Below are 22,371 nucleotides of genomic sequence, written 5' to 3' on the forward strand. Positions count from 1 at the left end.
AAGATGCAAACTCCACAGAGGATGTGAGGATAAAGTGTTACCCACTAAGCCATCGTGTCGCTGCTATAACTAATAATACAGCTCACTAGAAGGGATTTTGCAAGTGTTCCTACATTTCTAATAACCTACACGCCATTACACTAAATTTAGACACATTTTATGAGGTCTGTGTCAATTGTTATGCAGATATGTTTTTAGTATCACCGTTATTTTCTAAATGATGTATATAAACTTACAGTCACTCGAACTTTTATTCTGAAACATTTGAGCCGCCGGAAGTTGGAGTTTCTTGAGTAAATGAATTCCACTTTGTTGTGTAGAGTTGTGTTTTCGGTATGACAGCTGGACGTGTTTATAACTGGACTGTTGTTGTGCTCACTTGTCAGCACAAAGACAGCGTATATGCTTTCCAGAGAGGTAAGAATGAAGGACACTTATTTTGTGAAGCTCTATTAATCTTTGTGTGTTCGCTCAGTGCTGTTTAAACCGTAAAAGTGATGTGTATAACTGCATCGTCTATAGTAAAAGTCTTTCCTTCAGAGGTTTAATATAGATAGCAAACAAAAAAAGTAAAAAGTTTGATATTAAACGGTTCTGTCAGTGTCTGTTTTTCTTTCTACTCTAAGATGATTATACACCCACGGGCCACTTTATTAGGAACAACTGTACACCTGTACAACTGTACACCTGTACACCAGCACACCTGTACACCTGTACAACTGCACACCTGTACACCTGTACAACTGTACACCTGTACAACTGCACACCTGTACACCTGTACAACTGCACACCTGTACACCTGTACAACTGTACACCTGTACATCTGTACAACTGTACATCTGTACACCTGTACAACTGCACACCTGTACATCTGTACTACTGTACATCTGTACAACTGCACACCTGTACAACTGTACAACTTTACACCTGAACAACTGTACATCTGTACACCTGTACAACTGTACACCTGTACAACTGCACACCTGTACAACTGTACATCTGTACAACTGTACAACTGCGCACCTGTACAACTGTACAACTGCACACCTGTACAACTGTACAACTGCACACCTGTACACCAGCACACCTGTACACCAGCACACCTGTACAACTGCACACCTGTACAACTGCACACCAGCACACCTGTACACCAGCACACCTGTACAACTGCACACCTGTACAACTGCACACCTGCACACCTGTACAACTGCACACCTGCACACCTGTACAACTGCACACCTGTACACCTGTACAACTGCACACCTGTACAACTGCACACCTGTACAACTGTACACCTGTACACCAGCACACCTGTACAACTGCACACCTGTACAACTGCACACCTGTACAACTGCACACCTGTACACCTGTACAACTGTACACCTGTACAAATGCACAACTGTACAACTACACACCTGTACAACTGTACAACTGCACACCAGCACAACTGTACAACTGCACACCTGTACACCTGTACAACTGTACAACCGCACACCTGTACAACTGCACACCTGTACAACTGTACAACTGCACAACTGTACAACTGCACACCTGTACAACTGTACACCTGTACAACTGCACAACTGCACACCTGTACAACTGCACACCTGTACAACTGTACAACTGTACACCTGTACAACTGCACACCTGTACAACTGCACACCTGCACAACTGTACAACTGCACACCTGTACAACTGTACACCTGCACAACTGTATAACTGCACACCTGTACAACTGCACACCTGTACAACTGCACACCAGCACACCTGTACACCAGCACACCTGTACACCAGCACACCTGTACAACTGCACACCTGTACAACTGCACAACTGCACACCTGTACAACTGCACACCTGTACAACTGTACAACTGTACACCTGTACAACTGCACACCTGTACAACTGCACACCTGCACAACTGTACAACTGCACACCTGTACAACTGTACACCTGCACAACTGTATAACTGCACACCTGTACAACTGCACACCTGTACAAATGTACACCAGCACACCTGTACAACTGCACACCTGTACAACTGCGCACCTGTACAACTGTACAACTGCGCACCTGTACACCAGCACACCTGTACAACTGTACAACTGCACACCTGTACAACTGTACACCAGCACACCTGTACACTTGTACACCAGCACACCTGTACAACTGTACACCAGCACACCTGTACAACTGTACAACTGTACACCAGCACAACTGTACACCTGTACAACTGCACACCTGTACAACTGTACAACTGTATAACTGCACACCTGTACAACTGCACACCTGTACAACTGTACACCTGTACAACTGTATAACTGCACACCTGTACACCAGCACACCTGTACAACTGTACAACTGCACACCCGTACACCAGCACACCTGTACAACTGCACACCTGTACAACTGCACACCTGTACAACTGTACAACTGCACACCCGTACACCAGCACACCTGTACAACTGCACACCTGTACAACTGCACACCTGCACACCTGTACACCTGTAAAACTGCACAACTGTACACCAGCACACCTGTACAACTGTACACCTGTACAACTGTACAACTGCACACCTGTACAACTGTACACCAGCACACCTGTACAACTGCACACCTGTACACCTGTACACCTGTACAACTGCACACCTGCACAACTGTACACCTGTAAAACTGCACAACTGTACACCAGCACACCTGTACAACTGTACAACTGCACAACTGCACACCTGTACAACTGCACACCTGTACAACTGCACACCTGTACATCTGTACACCTGTACAACTGCACACCTGTACAACTGCACACCTGTACATTTGTACACCTGTACACCAGCACACCTGTACAACTGTACAACTGCACACCTGTACAACTGTACACCTGTACAACTGCACACCTGCACACCTGTACAACTGCACACCTGTACACCTGTACACCTGTACAACTGTACACCTGTACAAATGCACACCTGTACAACTGTACAACTGTACAACTGCACACCAGCACAACTGCACACCAGCACAACTGTACACCTGTACAACTGCACACCTGTACACCTGTACAACTGTACAACTGCACACCTGTACAACTGTACAACTGCACACCTGTACAACTGTACACCTGTACACCTGTACAACTGCACACCTGTACAACTGTACACCTGTACAACTGTACAACTGCACACCTGCACAACTGCACACCTGTACAACTGCACACCTGTACAACTGTACAACTGCACACCTGTACAACTGTACAACTGCACACCTGTACAACTGCACACCTGTACAACTGTACAACTGCACACCTGTACAACTGTACACCTGTACAACTGTATAACTGCACACCTGTACAACTGCACACCTGTACAACTGTACACCAGCACACCTGTACAACTGCACACCTGTACAACTGCACACCTGCACACCTGTACAACTGTACAACTGCGCACCTGTACACCAGCACACCTGTACAACTGTACAACTGCACACCTGTACAACTGTACAACTGTACACCTGTACACCTGTACACCAGCACAACTGTACAACTGCACACCTGTACAACTGCACACCTGTACAACTGTACAACTGCACACCCGTACAACTGCACACCCGTACAACTGCACACCCGTACACCAGCACACCTGTACAACTGCACACCTGTACAACTGCACACCTGCACACCTGTACACCTGTAAAACTGCACAACTGTACACCAGCACACCTGTACAACTGTACACCTGTACAACTGCACACCTGTACAACTGTACACCAGCACACCTGTACAACTGCACACCTGCACACCTGTACAACTGTACACCTGTACACCTGTAAAACTGCACAACTGTACACCAGCACACCTGTACAACTGTACAACTGCACACCTGTACAACTGCACAACTGCACACCTGTACAACTGCACACCTGTACATCTGTACACCTGTACAACTGCACACCTGTACAACTGCACACCTGTACATCTGTACACCTGTACAACTGCACACCTGTACAACTGCACACCTGCACATGCACTAAACTTATTAGCTCAGCACAGTTGTAAAGAATGATTGTTTGAGTTACCTGTAGCTCAGACCAGACTGGTTTTTCCTCTTGTCATATTTCATCAACATGGCGGTTCCACCCACTGAACACAGAACAATACTTGATGTATTTTTCACACCATTCTGTGGAAACTAGAGATTGTTGTTGTTGTTGTGTGAAAATCCAAGGAGATCGGCATTTTCTGAAACTCTCAAAACAGCTCATCTGGTACACACAACATTGCCAGGGTTAAAGTCCCAGAGTTCAGAATTTTTCTTCAATTTACACTTTGACACGGACTGTATCTATATGATTTTTTGTGTTTTTCCGGCTATTAAATTGGCCGGTTAGTGTATCTGCATTTAGAGAACCAAACTGTACCTAAATAGTTGGCAGCGTTAATATCATTTTTTAACCATGAAGTGGTTCACATTGGCTGATGTTGTAGTAATGTATTTGAATGGTGATGTTAAGTAGTTTGCAGGTATGTGACTAGACACCTGACTAGTGAACCTCCATTTTGGGAATTAATATGTAGTATGAAGTATCTCCTGCCTTTGCTGTTAGATTTTGTAGTGTTGCTGTGAACATTTCTGCCCTTTCCCTTTTTTATGAAGGTCCCAAACAAAAAGTTCATCTCAAAGGTTGAGTCAGAGTCATGGCTCTGTGCAGGACACTCAAGTTCTTCACTCCAACCTTAACCTCCACACCATGTTTTTGTGGTTTGAGGCTCTTAGTTCCAGTGAAGGGAAATTGTAAAGCTACAGCGCACAGAGACATTCTGTGCAACTGTGTGTTTGTGGAAGATCCTCATATGGGTCATGATGGTCAGGTGTACACAAAATATTTAAAAACGTGCATCTCTTAGAGAGTCAGAACCTCCAATATGGACCAGGCATATTTTCATCTATCCAAAGGGCAACATTTAACATTAATCTCACTAATTAGGATTGGGAAAGTATCATTTCCAGTCTGGTTCTTCTCAGGAGTTCTGATTTTGTCAGAGTTAATTAAGACATTTCTGAGAAATGTTTTCCTGCAGTTCCAATACTAGTCACTCTTATCAGCTTATTCGAGATCTATTATGGCTATAGCCCTGAGCTCAGAGAGAGGTGTTTCTTGTTTTAGAGTTGGAGATACGGCAGAAGCGTGGGATTCTGCCCCAAGGAGCACTGCTGCTCACTGTCCCTGACCCACAGGATAATGTCGGCAGTGGAGGAGCGACACTCAACGCACTGCTGGTGGCTGCGGAGCACCTCAGCGCCAGAGCCGGATATACAGTGAGTGAGCCTTGGGCTGGGACATATACACCTTCGGAGAACTACTCTTACTTTTTTAGATGTTACTATGGCAACCAGTATTAGGAACCTCTAATGATTGACATTTAATTATTCACTTTATTCTTAGTGAAATATTCAGCAGGAAGTACAGCAGTGACATCATTGTATATCATTTTACTCTCAGGCCTGATTTTATAGTATTTCTACCACAGTGAATAATAATAATAATAATAATAATGATAATAATAATAATAATAATAATAATAATAATAATAATAATAATAATAATAATAATGGTAAAGTCTGATATGGTTGTCTTTGTGAAAAGCAAATTAAAGAAGCTGAACCAGTGTACGGATTTCGGTGAGGAACGTCTTTACTAGAGGCGGCTTGTCTACAGGGGCGGAGGCAAATATACTGATGTCTGTACTGACTTGAACACCTTCATGTTTGTGTGTGTTTGTAGCTCTTGTTCTTCTTCCTCTGTCTTTAGGTGGTGACTGCAGATGTCTTGTATGATGCTCGCATTCTCATTTTGCACACGGTGAGAACAGGAGCTTCTACATAAAGCCGTGAATTTATATTTGTAATGCAAACGGTTTCCTGTAATCTCACAACATGATTATTTTTTTTTTTCCGGACAAAAATTTCCCTTTGAACACTTAAATACTGTTCATATTCTATTATTCCACAGTATGGTCGATTTTAGTCTTGACCCAAGAATCTCTCCATAACTAAAATTTGGTCTCTTTACCAAATTTTGGATATGCAGCAGAGAGAACGGTTCAGCCCGGGTTGCCAGATTGAGTTAGTTTAAAAACTCTGCAAACACCAAGAACTTGTTTTAAAGAAAACAATTAGAGTTAAATCATATAGGTTGTAAGCATAGGGGTGTGCTTAAACCTTTCTTTTGTAAAATTGTATATAGGAAAGGCCAAGTGAGATAATCAGATATACACAAAGGCTTAATAAAGGAAAAATAATTGCTTTTCAACTCACATTTTTCTGGCCTAGTTTCAGGTCTTTTGAGTTGATTTGGAAATGCTGCTCATGTCAAATTTTGAACCATAGATCTGAATATATACATAGCCTATCTGTAGTATAACAAATGGGAGATTTATCCTTAATTCATGAACAGGGAAAGTATATTTTTTAGGTTAACTTGTTTATGGAGCAGAAAACAAGACATTGTGTCCTTTTCTTACCTAAGAATATAATATAAAATAATAAAATATAACCACCATAATGATTTAAATAGATTTTATTTGATGAAAAAGTTGATGATTATTTCTTCCTGAATTCCTGGTATGTGTGGCAGGGAAGAGATTTTCCCTGGGATGGCTGCGGTAGAGCTTTCTGTTGGATGCCTGTTAGTGCATCTGAGCAAAGTGTTGAAGGACCGGTTTGCTGCATAGATCTCTTACTGAACTGCCTTTCAGCTAAGGTGAGTAATTGCATAATGTGTCTCGCCTCAGAATGGATTGTCAAATAAAATGTACATACATCTGGGAGAGTTATGTATATTGTGTATATATTCACTGTTTGATTTGTGGGATTTTGTGCTTTTCTTGAGTTTTGTGCTGCTCTGAATTTAAATCCTAGTTCTTTTTGTGTTGTGACTTAACATAAAGTACTCTTCTCTAATCTAATCTAACCAAATGTACTCTAATCTAATTTAAATTTGACTCTTATATACTCTACTGTAATCTAATGTATTCTGCTCTATTATGATCTAATCTATTCTAATTAGACTCTAATATACTCTAATATACTGTAATATAATTTACCCTATACTACTCTATTGTACTATAATTTAATCTATTCTACTCTGATCTAATCTACCTACTCTAATCTACTCTACTTTTATCTTCTCTACTGTAAACCAGGCTACTCCAATCTAATCTATTCAACTCTACTTCATTGTACTCTACTTTATTATTAATTGTTTTATTGTGGGTGAGGAATTTGATTAGTAGTGTGCGTGTGTGCGTGTGTGTGCGTGTGTGTGCGTGTGTGTGCGTGTGTGTGCGTGTGTGTGCGTGTGTGTGCGTGCGTGTGCGTGTGCGTGTGCGTGTGCGTGTGCGTGTGTGTGTGTGTGTGTGTGTGTGTGTGTGTGTGTCTTTTCAGGTGTGTGCTGGATCTCCACCGGGAGTTTGGGTGTGTAGTACAGACATGATCCTGAGCATCTCTACAATGCCAGGTGAGATGTTTGTCTGTCTGTATGTCTGGATAGACATACAGACAGAGAGATAGATAGAGAGAGATAGATAGAAAGAAGTGAAGCTTAAACAGCAGAGCAGTGTGTTCTGAGGAGAAACTTTCCTGCTAGATACTTATACGAGGCCGAACGGAATTTTCTCAATAACGTTAAGATCCAAGATCAAAGTGTTGAACCGAATGAGGAAATGTTGATCCGAATGACCTTTAATCACCCGGTGGCAACCTGTCACATGAAAGTGTGCTGTGTAAATATATCAAACGGCGGTATGATCTAAAGGAGGAGCTGTAACCCTTACTTCAGGAGTGTGCCCTGACTCGGAGTGAATATGAACAAAATGTAATCATAAAACATTTTATTCATTAGATTCAATATAATTTCTAACAACTGAACAGCTTTACAAAATCTGGCTATGGATTTACATTTAGGTCAAAAAACAAATGAGCATCAGAGACAGCGCTGATAAGGGTAAAGCTTGGGGAAGTAAATTTAAGAGGAACCAGACTCATCTGAGTGACCCCAGAGAGAGGGACAGGGTGGGGGTGGGACACACACACAACAGATTAGTCCTATATTGGGTTAAGAGGAAGTACATTGAAGTACATCCAGCAGAACTGTATGTGAGTATGACTAAAAGGTAGAGCACATGAAAAAACACTGGGGTACTAACCTGCCTGTCACTACTCCTGACTTACCAAATCTGCACCTTTACTGCAGTGAAAACCTAATTATCAAGAAGCTTAGCTTTAATTAAAACAAAATAGGTAAGAGAATAATAAGTAATGAAGGCGTTATTTCTCGAATATGGCACGTGCCTGCTGTAATGATGTGGGTTTTTGTAGTTCCTGCTGAACTTTCCTCTCTCTCCTTAGTGTCTCTTCTACTCACAGACACCGAGCATTGTTCATGTCACTGCACGATTGACACATTATTTTCTTAGAACAGATTAAAAAAAAAAAAAAAATGTGGTCCAACATTCGACAGGGTGATGGACACCCGAGGCTCATTAACAGATCTCTGGGCCAATCCCACAGAAGAGCTGCTCTAATGTGCACATATTATTCCTTCCAACACACCAGCACTGAGGACTCCTCACTTGGTGCCTGATATATCTACTGTAATGATATTCTAGCGTTATTTACTTCATCTTTCCTGTGTGGTTATATTGTTATGGGATGATTGGTGAATTAACAAAAAATAAATGTGTATTGTTTTAAGGGGGCACAATATTATTTTCAGCTAAGAGTGAAAAACTCTGTGTTGTATATCTGCCCTTACAGACATGCTGTGGGAGGACTTTACTGGTGTGAGGGCTGTGTCCTTGCCTGGTGACGTGTCTTTTGCTGTTAACCATGGAGTCTACCTCACAGACACAAAGGTCAGTTCTGGATCCAGAAGTAAACACTGCAAGTAACATAATTTAATAAAAACAAATAAGGCAAACTTGTATTGTGATACCTAATGAAGAAAAATCCTCAAGAATTTTGGATATTTTATTCAGTGTGTACAAAATAAGAAATAGAAACAAAATAAGGAAATATGTGTTTTATTTCTTTCTGAATATTTTCCATCATCTGCTTGCAATTTCCATTCATTTCCGTTTGTAATTATTAAAAAAAAAAGAAAAGGTATCATGATATCAACAAAATTGGTTAAAAACAGAAAGGTATTGTCGCATGTTGCATCACAGTACGGATATTATATCGTCATAGCAACCAGCCCTACACGCAATTGTCAGATTGGATGTTGTAACTTATAAATAGTTGTGCCTTAACAGGGTGGGGTGCATGATATTATCTACCGGGGTTCAGAGGAGAGGATCCGCTCTGCTGTATTGCCTAATGGGAAAGTTCCTCTGGTAAACACACACACACACACATTGTAAAGACAGTAATAAAATTCCACCTCTAGATCAGCATTCATGTGACATGATGTCTGATATTCGTATGCTTTTATGCTAACTGGGGGTTTGGGGGTACAGGTGTCAGGACCTGTGTTTTTCTCCAGCTCTGTATCTGAGAGACTTTTACAAACTCATGTGACTCCACCGCTGGATGGCTGCACTTACCTGGGCCTGGACTCAGGAGCTCTACCTCTGCAGGTATACACACCTGTGTAATTTATTATGATCTCATTCACACTCGGGTCGTATTTATAATGTATGTTTTTCAACCCGTTGTCTTTGGGCCTTGCTCAAGGGCCCAGCAGTGGCAGTTTGGCTGTGCTGGGCCCTGGAGCAGGGATGGTTGAGGGCCTTGCTCAAGGGCCCAGCAGTGGCAGTTTGGCTGTGCTGGGCCCTGGAGCAGGGATGGTTGAGGGCCTTGCTCAAGGGCCCAGCAGTGGCAGTTTGGCTGTGCTGGGCCTTGAACTCCTTTTAATATTCTATGTATTATACTTTATTCTGTGCACCGCATGCCACTCTATGCACCACACTCCACTCCGCGCACCACACACCACCCCGCATACCGCACTCCACTCTGTGGAGTGTCCCCCGTTCTATTCCATTCCTAGGGCGAGTCCAGCCTAGTAAGAGACTTAGAAAATATCCTATAAATGATGATTTATTCTTTTTTTTACTATGGATTTGACAACTGGTGGCATGAACAAATTTGGGCCATTCATAGGAATTAGCTTTGCAACAGTTCCATTTAACAAAAATTCATCTTCATGGTAATGTGCACTTACTCGAACGAGCTAAAACAAACATTCTTATCAGATTTTTAAACCTCCATCGTATTGTTTAAACCGTTGCAGAACGCACGAGACATTAGGAGACAATACTCCAATCAGCCATAACATTAAAACCATTGACAGCTGCTGTGAATAGTGCGAATAATGGGACGTGTGCTTAGTGGTTAAGGTGTTGGACCACTGATTGGAAGGTTGTGAGTACGAATCCCAAGTCCACTATGCCTCCTATGCTGGCCCCTTTAGCAAGGTTCTTAAATCAAGGTTAACTGGTTCTTAAATCAGTTGTATAAAAATGAGATACAAATGTAAGTTGCTCTGGATAAGGGCATCTGGCAAATGCAGAAACTGAAAAAATATTGATTACTTTGTGAAAGTGGCACCCGTCAGTAGGTTGGGATATATTGAGAACGGTTAGTTCTCAAAGTTCATGTGTACCTGTATATATCCCAGAATGCACAGGCAGTGGTATGTTGACATAGCCACAGTAAGTCTAACTCACCAAGAATTAGACACTTGTAATACACCAGTGTACACCGGTGGCGGTTGGCTTGCGGTTTTAAAATATAGGAAGCACAAGGGTGTGTTATCGAAGTATATTAAATTGTGTTCTGTGTTATCGGTTTCATTTATTATTCTGGTCTTTTGTTTAGTTCCCAGTCCCTCCTCATAAGTGAAAGACTGTTTTTGAACAAAATTAGCAGTTTAGCTGGCAATCGTTACTCTATAGCTCAATCTCGCTGAAGAAGCTAGATATCTACACGTAAAATGAAAGAAAAAAACGAACGCAAATAATCAAACAAGTTACAACTTATTTACAATATTTAACAATCATCATGATAAACTTATATGCTATGCTAAACCGTTGTGTTACTTTTACTGTTTCAATGATCGGCAGCTGGTTATAAGGTTCCTCCCCTCTGAGAGGTCCACCAATCCTCATAAAGAGAAGATGTATATTAATGAGAGTCAACTTTTGGCCAACGAGCATTAATTTTTTCTCCCGTTACAACAGCTTGTACTTGAATCTGCTGAAGAAGCTCACAGAAAAGCTTCTCAATTTCTTATCAGCATTTTCACATATTGAATTTTACCAGTAGTGTTGAATAGTATGGACACATTTGAACCTTTAATATTTTATTCACGCATATAATAAAAGTTTTATTAATAAAATAATAAAAGTAATAATAAAAGTTTTGGTGCTTGGTGTGTCATCATAATGCAGTCACCTCTAATCCTCATCGGTGTCATGTCTCCCTTATATGCTCTTAATATGTGTTCTCTTAAACGAAAGAAATCTTCATACCTGCAGATCTCTCTCTTTCTGGATATCCTGATGTGCCTTTGCTCAGACCTGACAGAAACCGAGTTTGTGAACGGAGTGAGAGCAGGTTGTAGTTCACCTACGGGGCCACAGGGGGAGGCAGTGAAGAGTGCTCGCTCTGTGCTGTGGAGGACCTTGCGAGGCGTTCCCCTTTTTCTGGGTACTTTAGTCTGGGAGTTGACTCTCTTTTTCTGTTTATCATTTTATTTTGTCTTTCTTTTTTTTGCACTGACACTTTAACTCTGAACTGTCACTTTAACGCTGGACTGTCACTTTAACTCTGGACTGTCACTTTAACTCTGGACTGTCACTTTAACTCTGGACTGTCACTTTAACTCTGGACTGTCACTTTAACTCTGGACTGTCACTTTAACTCTGGACTGTCACTTTAACTCTGGACTTGCACAGCACAGTACCACTTTACACACACCATACTGCATATGGACACTTTAAGGACAATAATTAAAAACCATACGCATTTATGTGTATTTATGTATATGTATATACATTATTTTTCACTTATATTTTCATATTTTATATAGTTTCTTTTTATATAGTTTATACTTTTTTTATTTATCTACCTCCTTTTGGCTATATTTTTTGCATTCCTTATGTTTGAATACCGGACAGACGCAAAAAGCATTTCACTGCATGTCGTACTCTATGTATGTGTATGTGACAAATAAAATTTGATTTGATTTAATTTGATGAAAACATTCATGCTGTATTTGAAGTACACGCTTTAGACGGACACTACGATTACCTGACGTTGTCCGGCAGAGAACATATCGTACGTCTGACAGAGGCAGGATCCGAGACACGGATTCTTTCTCATGTACAGGTGAGCCGCAGCGCCTGAGAGGTTAGCTAAACCTCAACGTTAAAGCTTTCACTTTTCTGTCCAACCTTCTGAATCTAAAAGTCCATGTGTTTCAGTAGTCTGCTGACGCCAGATTCATATTACGTATCTTGTTTATTACGTCTGCAGGAGTTGCAGTGTGTGAGTGAGGGCAGTAGGATCATTAACAGTGTCCTGGAAGGAAAGGTGCATGTTGGAGCAGGTGCTGTTGTGCAGCACTGCCACTTACAGGTCAGGAGGCCTTAAAACCTTTCACAAATCTGATGAAAACCTCCAGTGGCTCAAATTAGGATTTATGATTTAACTGTGGGCTCTGTACAGAATATAAATAACTGATAAGACAGGTTTACTATTAACAGAGTCTTAAAATAAAATAAAATCTTTCACAATGTTGTTTATCACAGTAGTAGTTTTGGGTCAAAAAAGTGGAGTTACACATCTAGGTCCATATTGCTAGTATGTCAGGTGTGTTTATGTGAGAGAACTCAGACTGGGTGGATTTTTTTGCCCTGGTGTTGTGAATGACCATTCTGTTTCAAAGATTTCCCAAAATAATAGTTTGCAGCGTTAGATAAGAAATACAGATTCAGAAATACTGAATACTGAACTCCTCAAAAGGGCATTATAACAACAAGGCTGCAGTTTGCTCACTGAGCTGATCTTTGCATCTATGTTCTTAAATGTTGTATTATTTAATAGCTAAAAATTAATTGTGCTTATTCTGTGATATTAAATGGTTATTATTTTCCAGGGTCCAATTCAAGTGAATTCTGGGTGCCTCCTTTCCGGACTGGATCAAACCGTATCAGAGCAACTACGGCATCTTCCTCTGACCAGTGACATCATTGTGCAGGGGCACAGGGTGAATGTGGGGGAGCTGAAATTAACCGTGTTTACAGTGTTTGGGGCACATGACAGATTGGAGGTAAATTACTTCTTTCTGTACAACACTAGAAAAACAGCTGCTCCCTTTGATGAATTTGAACCGTAACATGTAAAGGACTTTAGTAGGATTTTAGTTCCCGTATAGGTTAAAGAGTAGTGCTTTAATGATGGTTATGATTAAATTGAATTCAATTCACTGACATCACAGTTTGAGTTTGATTTGCAAAACATTTTGGATGAATGAAAGAAAACTGAAATATAAATAGTGCATAAAGCAAAATAAATCCAAAGATTGCTATAAACAGAGTTTTAATACATGTAGCATATTGTGTTACAGATACAACATACCTAAAGTCTTCCAAGAAATGAATTGATTGAAATACAATGAGCTCGGTAGCATTTTAAAAAGAAATAAAGCTCCAAAGTCGGCTAAAATATGATCAAGAGCTATCTGTAGTATGCTGTCTGTATATTTTAACTATATGGCTTGTGCAGATTGGAATTTCTGGTGTTTAACTGAACTAGATTTTTATTTAAAGGTAGGGTCTCCGATATTTGAGAAATGCTTCAGAAAACTGAGTTGGGACGACAAGCTAAACAAAAATGAAAACTAACGTGTAGCCAATGAGCAGAAAGGGGCGTGTCTTGTCAATATGGGTGGAGAGAGTGTTCAGTGCGCATGTGTGACATTAGCAGAAAGCGGTTTTAACATTGACATGATAAGGCAAGATCTAGGACCCGTGTTAATATAGGATCAGCTTTCCAGCACTGGAGAGAACTGAAGGAGCAGGAAGTTGGCGCATATTCACAGATTCGGAACGCTGTTACTAGCAAAACCCGGTTGTAGCTGCCTCTCTACATTACTACGATAGAAAAGAGGTGTTATTTGTGTAGTAACAGCGTTTAGCTCAGGAGTTATTGACTGGGGAAATTCGAATCTGTGAATATATCTGAACACTCTCTCCACCCATATTGACAAGACCCTTTCTGCTCATATCGGAGACCCTACCTTTAATAGAATACTGACGCCCATTATGTGACTTGCACATTTCAACGAAGCACATCATCATGCCTTAAGTAGCATTTCACTATTCTCTACATTACAGGCTCAGAGTGAAGATGTCACTGCTTCATTCCTTAATCAAACATGGAGTCGCTTCTTTAGCAGCACCGGAATACAGTAAGATACCAAAAACGACAGTCCTGAGATTTCATTTCAGTTCAGGGAAAATAATTTTGCACTTTAAAGATGTCTGTGTGTGTTTTCGTCACAGGCGAGAGGATCTGTGGGGAGCAGAGAGTGGAGCAGGTCAGACTCTGCTGGATGCTCGCTTGTTTATGGCGTTTATGCCAAAGGGAGGCACAACAGGTCTGGATGGTGTTCACTTTCTACTGGGTGGCTCTGGGAGTATAAAGAGCTGGAGATCAGCATGGAGGCTCTCTCTTAGGGAGGTGTTGTTTCTCACCGACCAGCAGCGTGAACTACAGTGGAGAGAAGAGCTGCTGTTTAGTGCAGGACGGAGAAGAGCGGCGGACACATTGAAGAGCCATGCAGCCCACAACCTTCTGCCCTGTATGAGAGCAGCAGTGCTGGGAGGCAAGCAGACAGAACTACTGAACACACTCGACTCCGGTGAGGAAAAGACAGATTTTGATTCTCACCCATAATAAAACTACAAGCAGTAAAATATATGAAATGCTGCACTAATGTCTGCTAAAAAAAGTACTAAAACTGATTACAGACAAAAGATAACACAATGTCTAGATGAACATGCTTGGAGGAGAGCACTATACAGTACTTATTCTGTGTATAAGAGCTGGTTTGTTAGAGTCTATAATGATATGTGACACTTTTCACCTTATTTATTTGTGAGCCTTTAACAGGGCACAAGCAACACACAAACACACACTCACACACAGTTCCTTAAATTGTAGTGTACTGTCTTTTTCTATATATTGTACTTCTCTCTCTCTCTATTTCTGATTTTGCCTTTCTGTTAATCTGTCGATTTTCTTCTGTTCATTCAGTGGCTGCAGGTAGTCTTGCTGATCTGGGTGTAGCCGCACGGACATTGGCATGCATCGCTGATGTTCTCGGTTGCATGGCTGGTGAGGGAAAGGGAGGTTTGAGGAGTGGCCCTGCTGCTAATCCAGCCTGGGCTTTTGCTTTCAGCCTCTTGGAGCAGGGCAAGCTAGAGGCTGGTGTCCTGGAGCTGGCCAATCAGAGAACCCGCTGGCTCAACAGGTGAGAGTCCAGAATGTGAGCAGGTTAAATCGTTTATTGGGATTTGATTTAATGGTGGACATCATCATCCCCTATAGACAAGACCTGCTGGTACGAGCGGCCCGACACTACGAGGGTGCAGGACAGATCCTTCTCAGGAAAGCGGTGATGTCCGCTCGCCAGTTTGTACTCATTGGTCAAGGTGAGATGCCACCAATGGGAGAGTGGCAGGAAGTAGAGTGTCCAGCCAGACTGGATCTCTCAGGTGAGTCTCTGTGTCCTCACACACAATTCTCATTCTTCAAGGTCATTCGATACTTTGGAGATTTGTTAGAGATTATTGTTTATAGTTCGGTATCCTTATATTGGTACATGCTGTTGCGTTTGCTTTGTTTTTTAAACGCAAATCAGAAATGACGTAGAAGGAACACTTGTACTCCATTGTCTAGGTGGTTGGAGCGATACTCCTCCAATTGCGTTTGAGCATGGAGGTGTGGTGGTGAACGTGTCTGTGAAAGTGGATGGAAAACGGCCCATTGGCGCCAGAGTGCGCCGCATTCCAGAGCTTCAGCTGGTGTTGGTGAGCCGCAGCGGCCCGCCAGACTGCAGCATGACTACACGGACAGTGTGTAATGACCTCACTGACCTTGAGGACCACTGCCAGCCCCATGCACCCGGTCAGGATAACGTCCGAATCGAGGATACTTGCATTTAACCAGCCACAGTTTAAATACTGCTTTTAATTTAGATTTAATTGTATCATGAAGGCTTTATTTCGGTTGCATGATTCTGTGTGTATTGTGTGTGTGTTGCAGGTGCCCTGTTAAAAGCTGTGTGTGTGTGCAGTGATGTTGTGTGTTTAACGTCTCATCTGTCTATGGAGCAGCAGTTGCTGCAGAACTGGGGAGGAGGACTGGAGCTGCACAGCTGGTCACATCTGCCTCATGGCTCGGGACTCGGTGAGACTCCATGATTCCTGCTTCGTGTGTGTGTGTGTGTGTGTGTGTGTGTGTGTGTGTGTGTGTGTGTGTCTGTGTGTGTGTGTCTGTGTGTGTGTGTGTGTGTGTGTGTGTGTCTGTGTGTGTGTGTCTGTGTGTGTCTGTGTGTGTGTAAAACACTTCTAATTTGAAACACAGTTGTTTCCTACTTGTGTGCAAGTCAGCATCCATCAAAACAAATACAATATTCTGTGTAAAAATTGTAATAACCAAGCATTTAATATGTAATGTTTCTTCATAGGAAATGCAGATGATAGAGAGTAGTAACTAACCTTTAGGGAAAAATAGAAGCTAAATTGCACAACAAGGACTGTTGTTTCAATCCTAATCTCACGCTCATGGAATAGGGCAAGATTTCGTAACAGCAGTCTGATCCCCTAAAGGCTGTAGACATGCTTGATTTGCATTAAGGGTGGTGCTGCTTTGACATTGATATTTACACTGGAAATATGTTGTGTATGTGTATGTTGAGAAAATTGTGTTTATTGTTGAATGTCTTGCTCCTGGACTTTTGGATCATGTCTTAGAGTATAATTATTTAGAGTGTAAAGTGAACTTTGCACTTGTGCAGGTACAAGCAGTATCCTGGCAGGTGCGGTTCTGGCAGCTGTGTACAGATGCACTGGCCGGAGCTATGACACCGGTTCTCTTATCCACGCTGTACTACACCTGGAGCAGATCCTCACCACAGGTCAGTGGGGCTCCAGACATGATACTAGAACTTGTGTGAACTTATATATCAGGCTTTATATTCTGCTGCTCTCTATCTGATATCTGCTGCACTTACTGTGCTGCATGCATGTGACACTGCAGATAACAACAAACAAATAAATATTAGCACTATAGAAGCTAGGGGGCACGGTGGCTTAGTGGTTAAGCCACACCTCCAGGGTTGGGGGTTCGATTCCCGCCTCCACCTTGTGTGTGTGGAGTTTGCATTTTCTCCACGTGCCTCGGGGGTTTCCTCAGGGTACTCCGGTTTCCTCCCCTAGTCCAAAGACATACATGGTAGGTTGAATGGCATCTCTGGAAAAATGTCCGTAGTGTGTGATTGCGTGAGTGAATGAGAGTGTGTGTGCCCTGCGATGGGTTGGCACTCCGTCCAGGGTGTTTCCTGCCTTGATGCCCAATGACGCCTGAGATAGGCACAGGCTCCCCATGACCTGAGAAGTTTGGATAAGCGGTAGAAAATGAGTGAGTGAGTGACTATGGAAGCTGTAACATCAGTAATAAGATTCTTTCAAAACATCGCCCAGAACATCACATTGCCTCCGCTGGCTGGCCTACTTCCCAAAGTGCATCCTGCTGCCACGTCTTCCGAAAAGTAATCGACACGCATGCACCCGCCCTTCCTTATGATGTAAACTTTCACTGCTCCATGGTCTTGTTCTGATGCTCACGTGACATTGTAGGTGCTTTCAGTGGTGATCAGCATGGGCAGACTGACCGATTTACAGCTACGCATCAAGTTGTGATGCTCTGAATTATCTGACTCTTTTCTATCATTAATGTTTTCAGCAATTTGTAGCTCTACAGTAGGTCTTCTGTGAGATCAGACCAGACAAGCTAGCCTTCACTCCCCAGGTGCATCAGTGAGTCTTGGGTTGTCCATGACCCTGTCACCGGTTTGGTTCACCGGTTGTCTTTCCTGGGACCACTTTATGTAGTTACCAATCACTGCATACAAGGAAGACCTCACAAGACCTGCTGTTTTGGAGATGCACCGATCCAATCATCTTCATCTCAATCTGGTCACTCCGATCCTTACACTTTTAAATTTTTCCTGCTTCCAACACATCAACTTTAAGAACTGACTCTTCACCTGCTGTCTAATATATAACACCTCTGACAAGTGCCACTGTAACAAGATCATCGAATTTTATTTATTCACGTCTCCTGTCAATGGTTTTAATTTTCTGACTGATTGGCACGTGTGTGTGCAATCATATTATATATGATTATATAAAATTGTCAACAAATACATGAGGTATTAGTTAAATAAATAAGAAATGTGTCGCAGGTGGAGGGTGGCAGGACCAGGTGGGAGGGCTGGTAGGTGGAGTGAAGGTGGCACGTTCCCGACTTACCCTACCCCTCAAAGTGGAGGTCGAGCAACTCGTGCTTCCCCCAGACTTCCTTACTGCACTGCAGCAGCGTCTCCTGCTGATATATACGGGCAAGACACGGCTGGCACGCAACCTACTACAGGTCTGAACAACGCTCACTGTGTGTTGTATTGATCCCTCATGGCCTTGTGTGTGTGTTACTGTATTACTCTTTTATGGGAGTCTGTGTGTGTTACTGTAATACTCTTATGAGAGTGTGTGTGTATGTGTGTGTTACTGTATTATTCTTTTATTTGAGTGTGTCTATGTGTGTGTTACTGTATTATTCTTTACTGGAGTCTGTCTGTCTATGAGAGTGTGTGTGTGTGTTACTGTATTATTCTCTTATGGGAGTGTGTCGGTATGGGTGTGTGTTACTGTATTATTCTTTATTGGAGTCTGTCTGTGTGTGTGTTTGTTACTGTAATACTCTTATGAAAGTGTGTGTGTGTTACTGTATTATTCTCTTGTGGGTGTGTGTTACTGTATTATTCTCTTATGGGTGTGTGTCTGTGTGGGTGTGTTACTGTATTATTCTTTATTGGAGTGTGTGTGTGAGTGTGTTTGTTACTGAATTACTCATTTATGGAAGTGTGTGTGTGTGTGTATTTGTATATACTGTAGGATGTGGTGCGGAATTGGTACAGTCGTCTGCCGTCTATTGTGCAGAACACAGAGCAGCTTGTGAGCAACGCCGAGGCGTGTGCACAGGCCTGCATGGATGGTGAGTAGAGGCAGAGAGCATGTTTTATAAAAAGGTTATGCCTGAGATAAATGAGCTCTGTAAGTCTCTCATACACTGATGCTCTATCCTCTCTCCATATGCGTTTTCCTCTTTATCTCAGGATCTCTTAGCAAACTAGGGGACTGTATGAACCGCTACTGGCAGCAGAAGAAAGCCATGGCTCCAGGATGTGAACCAGCTGCGGTGAGAAACATGATGGATGCCCTGGAACCTATAGCCTACGGGCAAAGCCTGGCAGGGGCAGGAGGCGGCGGCTTCCTGTTTGTACTCACACGGCCCGCCCAGGAGGAGGAGAATGTACGACAGATACTCAAAAACACACAGGTGAGAGAGAGCGAGTGTGTGAGAGAGTGTTAAGGAGAGTGTTAAGGAGAGTTTTAAATGTTTTAAATATTTTTTCCAAAAGGGAGGCCAAAAAAAAACATTTTGTAGTTACATATTAATTCCCGCATATCTGCCTGGCATAAAACTTCTCTGCATGCCTAAATTTGAAATAAATTAATGATATTAATTTTCATATCTGGTTAAATAAAGGTTATTAACTAGTGAAAAAACGATGTACGATTAAATCCGATTGAAACCCAAAATCAGGGGCGGTTCTAGGATTTCATCTTTACGGGGTTTTAGCCCTCAGTGAGAATTTAAAAGAAGAAGAGATTTATATTATATATATTATATGACTACATAGTAAGCCAAAAGTTGGTATGGTATGGTATTATTTCAATGGCAAAAGTGGACACCAAAATTTTATGCATGATGTAATGATGCCAGTCTTGAATCAGATCAGTTCATGTATGTGTGCATTCTCTACAAACAGTGTGTCCAAGTAATGCAGTCATTAATAAACAAATATTCACAAGACAAAGACCAAATCAATAAATGTTATTTTTATTTAGTATTGAATGGATTGTTTGCATTAATAATTTGTTTGTGCTATCATCTCTGGTAATAAGAATAGTGAAACTTCACTGCTTTTGTTTGCCGTCTTTGCGGCTTTCCGCCAATTAACGTTATAGATAAATGCCTCCAACTCTGACTGCATGTGCATGCTGCGCGTGCCTGTGCTTCTCCGTTCAAATATTGCAGACAGCTGATGACGCGCTTCTGAAAGACTACAACGCACGTGCGTAAAAGCAAAGGAAAAAAATTCGCTCTTAGAACAAACTGATAAATAATTTTCTTTCCCATCGACAACATGTCCTGCATTTTAACGTAATTTTTCTTTTTTTTTGAAAGTAAAAATTATACTTATAGTTTTAGGGTGGCTGAGATCACAGACAGGGGGGCTGAAGCCACCCTAAAAAAGGTCTAGAACCGCCCCTGCCCAAAATTGAAAGAATTCATGTAACCTGTGTGACAACCTCCTTCCATTTTATTTTTCCTTGTAATTCAAACAGCAAGTTTGGCCTGACCAATTATGAAATTGACTAGAACCACTGTTTTTTTTTTGTTTGTTTGTTTTGAGATTAAACTTACTTAAAATTATTATTAGCTTGTAAACGATTACGTTTTGTCTTTTTTTTTTTTTTGCAGGGTCTCTGTGACTTCAGCGTGCACTCAGTGCAGATCGACATGGACGGCATTACAGTCGTACATCAGAGCAGAGATGATGTCCAGTGTCCCAATTAAACTACGTAAACACCAGGACTGAGAAATGAAGTATGAAATGTACTGCAGTGGTTAAAGATGTACACAGTGCGAAGAAGACCAAGCAACAGAAATCATTAGATTTAAGAACTTTTGGTTAAAAGAAAAATGTGTTTAACGTTAATTCATGTTTCAGCTATGATCTTCAATTAATCAGCATTTACACAAAGCAAAAACGATTGATTCACTTTACAGTTTGTATCATTGCTCAGTCGCTCCAGGATTTAAAGCATTTCTTCTTGTTGCAACCCAAAATGCTTGATTTTGTTGCAGCGTTTTTTTTTTGTTTGTTTTCAAAATTTGCAATACAACATTTTTTGTATCCTTGATTTTTGTGCTTTTTTGTGTAAAACTACTCGAACGGTCAAAACTACAAGCACAGGATTCTTCTTTTAAACAAGACACATTACATTACACTGTATGTAACGATTCTCTATGAATCAGAGACGTGAACTGAAGACGACGCTGGCTGAATGCTCATTGTCTCGACCTGAAACTGCAGAAAATCTGCTGTAGCTCTGAAAATTTTGCGGCTCCTCCGAATGTTCTTGAGTTTCTGTGATCAGAAAATCGTGAAATCCTGGAGCGACTGACTGTAAAATTTTACGCTCTGGTTTTATGGTCCTGTTTTATTTCTACTGTAATAAAAGAGACTAGCTCTTTCTTTAATAGCTGTAAATTCTGTTAGTCAACAAGATGTTTTTTTTTCTGGGCTGGTTGTTTGGTCGTATGTTTGACTCTAAACTCTCCCTTCATCAATACAAGACCTTGGTAGGAACCGAATGTAAATCTAGACAAAAATTAATGTTGTGACATTACATAAACTTTCTGAAATGATGCAACTGCGAAAACGTGTCGTAATCGAAGCAAAAAGTGGTCCAAAGAAATATTAGTGTTTGAATATATTGTAAATATTACTCATACTATTTTTATGTTCCATTTCAATCAACTTCTGCATTGATGTTTAGAAGAACATATCATGCATAGTTTTAGGTTGGAAGAAACTATGGAACATTTTAAGCTGTGAAATTGAATCCAATAATCTAATATCGGTCCTCGGTATAAAGCGCAGCAAGAGATTTAAGACTGAATGACATAATAAAATGGAATACATTTGAAGGTTAGTTTATAAACTGCAGTTGACGATTTTGACCTATTTATACAGCCTCATCTTTTTATGGATGAATTAAGAGCAGTGTCTTTACCAAATCTGACTATTTTTCACAGTATTAAAAATCCTCACTAACTAAGATGGTTCTGTTAACTCAGGGTTGAAGATGTGACGCCAAATAAATGCAGCAGCACTTCTTACCTCCAACTGTATAAACATGTATCTGCTTCAGATCAATCACCACACAGACA

General features: G+C 41.3%; 1 protein-coding gene across 1 annotated transcript; it reads left to right on the forward strand.

Moving 5' to 3' along the window:
* Nucleotides 1–295: 295 nt before the first annotated feature.
* On the forward strand, nucleotides 296–22,327 carry LOC132856742 (L-fucose kinase). Its single transcript, XM_060886469.1, has 23 exons — nucleotides 296–417; nucleotides 5,165–5,316; nucleotides 5,810–5,860; nucleotides 6,635–6,760; nucleotides 7,444–7,516; nucleotides 8,815–8,912; nucleotides 9,312–9,392; nucleotides 9,516–9,629; nucleotides 11,529–11,706; nucleotides 12,281–12,387; nucleotides 12,535–12,636; nucleotides 13,157–13,330; nucleotides 14,397–14,470; nucleotides 14,565–14,923; nucleotides 15,319–15,535; nucleotides 15,613–15,779; nucleotides 15,964–16,191; nucleotides 16,330–16,473; nucleotides 17,084–17,203; nucleotides 18,533–18,720; nucleotides 19,242–19,341; nucleotides 19,463–19,686; nucleotides 20,896–22,327. The coding sequence occupies exons 1-23, from the start codon at nucleotides 336–338 to the stop codon at nucleotides 20,989–20,991; spliced, it is 3,255 nt and encodes a 1,084-aa protein (XP_060742452.1). The 5' UTR covers nucleotides 296–335; the 3' UTR covers nucleotides 20,992–22,327.
* Nucleotides 22,328–22,371: the final 44 nt, after the last annotated feature.

The sequence above is a fragment of the Tachysurus vachellii genome, chromosome 14, assembly GCF_030014155.1.
Source record: "Tachysurus vachellii isolate PV-2020 chromosome 14, HZAU_Pvac_v1, whole genome shotgun sequence".
In the NCBI taxonomy this organism is placed as follows: Eukaryota; Metazoa; Chordata; class Actinopteri; order Siluriformes; family Bagridae; genus Tachysurus; species Tachysurus vachellii.

What these genes read in the sequence shown, in the direction of transcription:
- LOC132856742 (XM_060886469.1), top strand. Translation starts at nt 336, where the DNA reads ATGACAGCTGGACGTGTTTATAACTGGACTGTTGTTGTGCTCACTTGT. An exon ending in CGTATATGCTTTCCAGAGAG is followed by an intron (nt 418 to 5,164) that starts GTAAGAATGAAG and finishes TTCTTGTTTTAG; the next exon opens with AGTTGGAGATACGGCAGAAG. An exon ending in AGATACTCAAAAACACACAG is followed by an intron (nt 19,687 to 20,895) that starts GTGAGAGAGAGC and finishes TTTTTTTTGCAG; the next exon opens with GGTCTCTGTGACTTCAGCGT.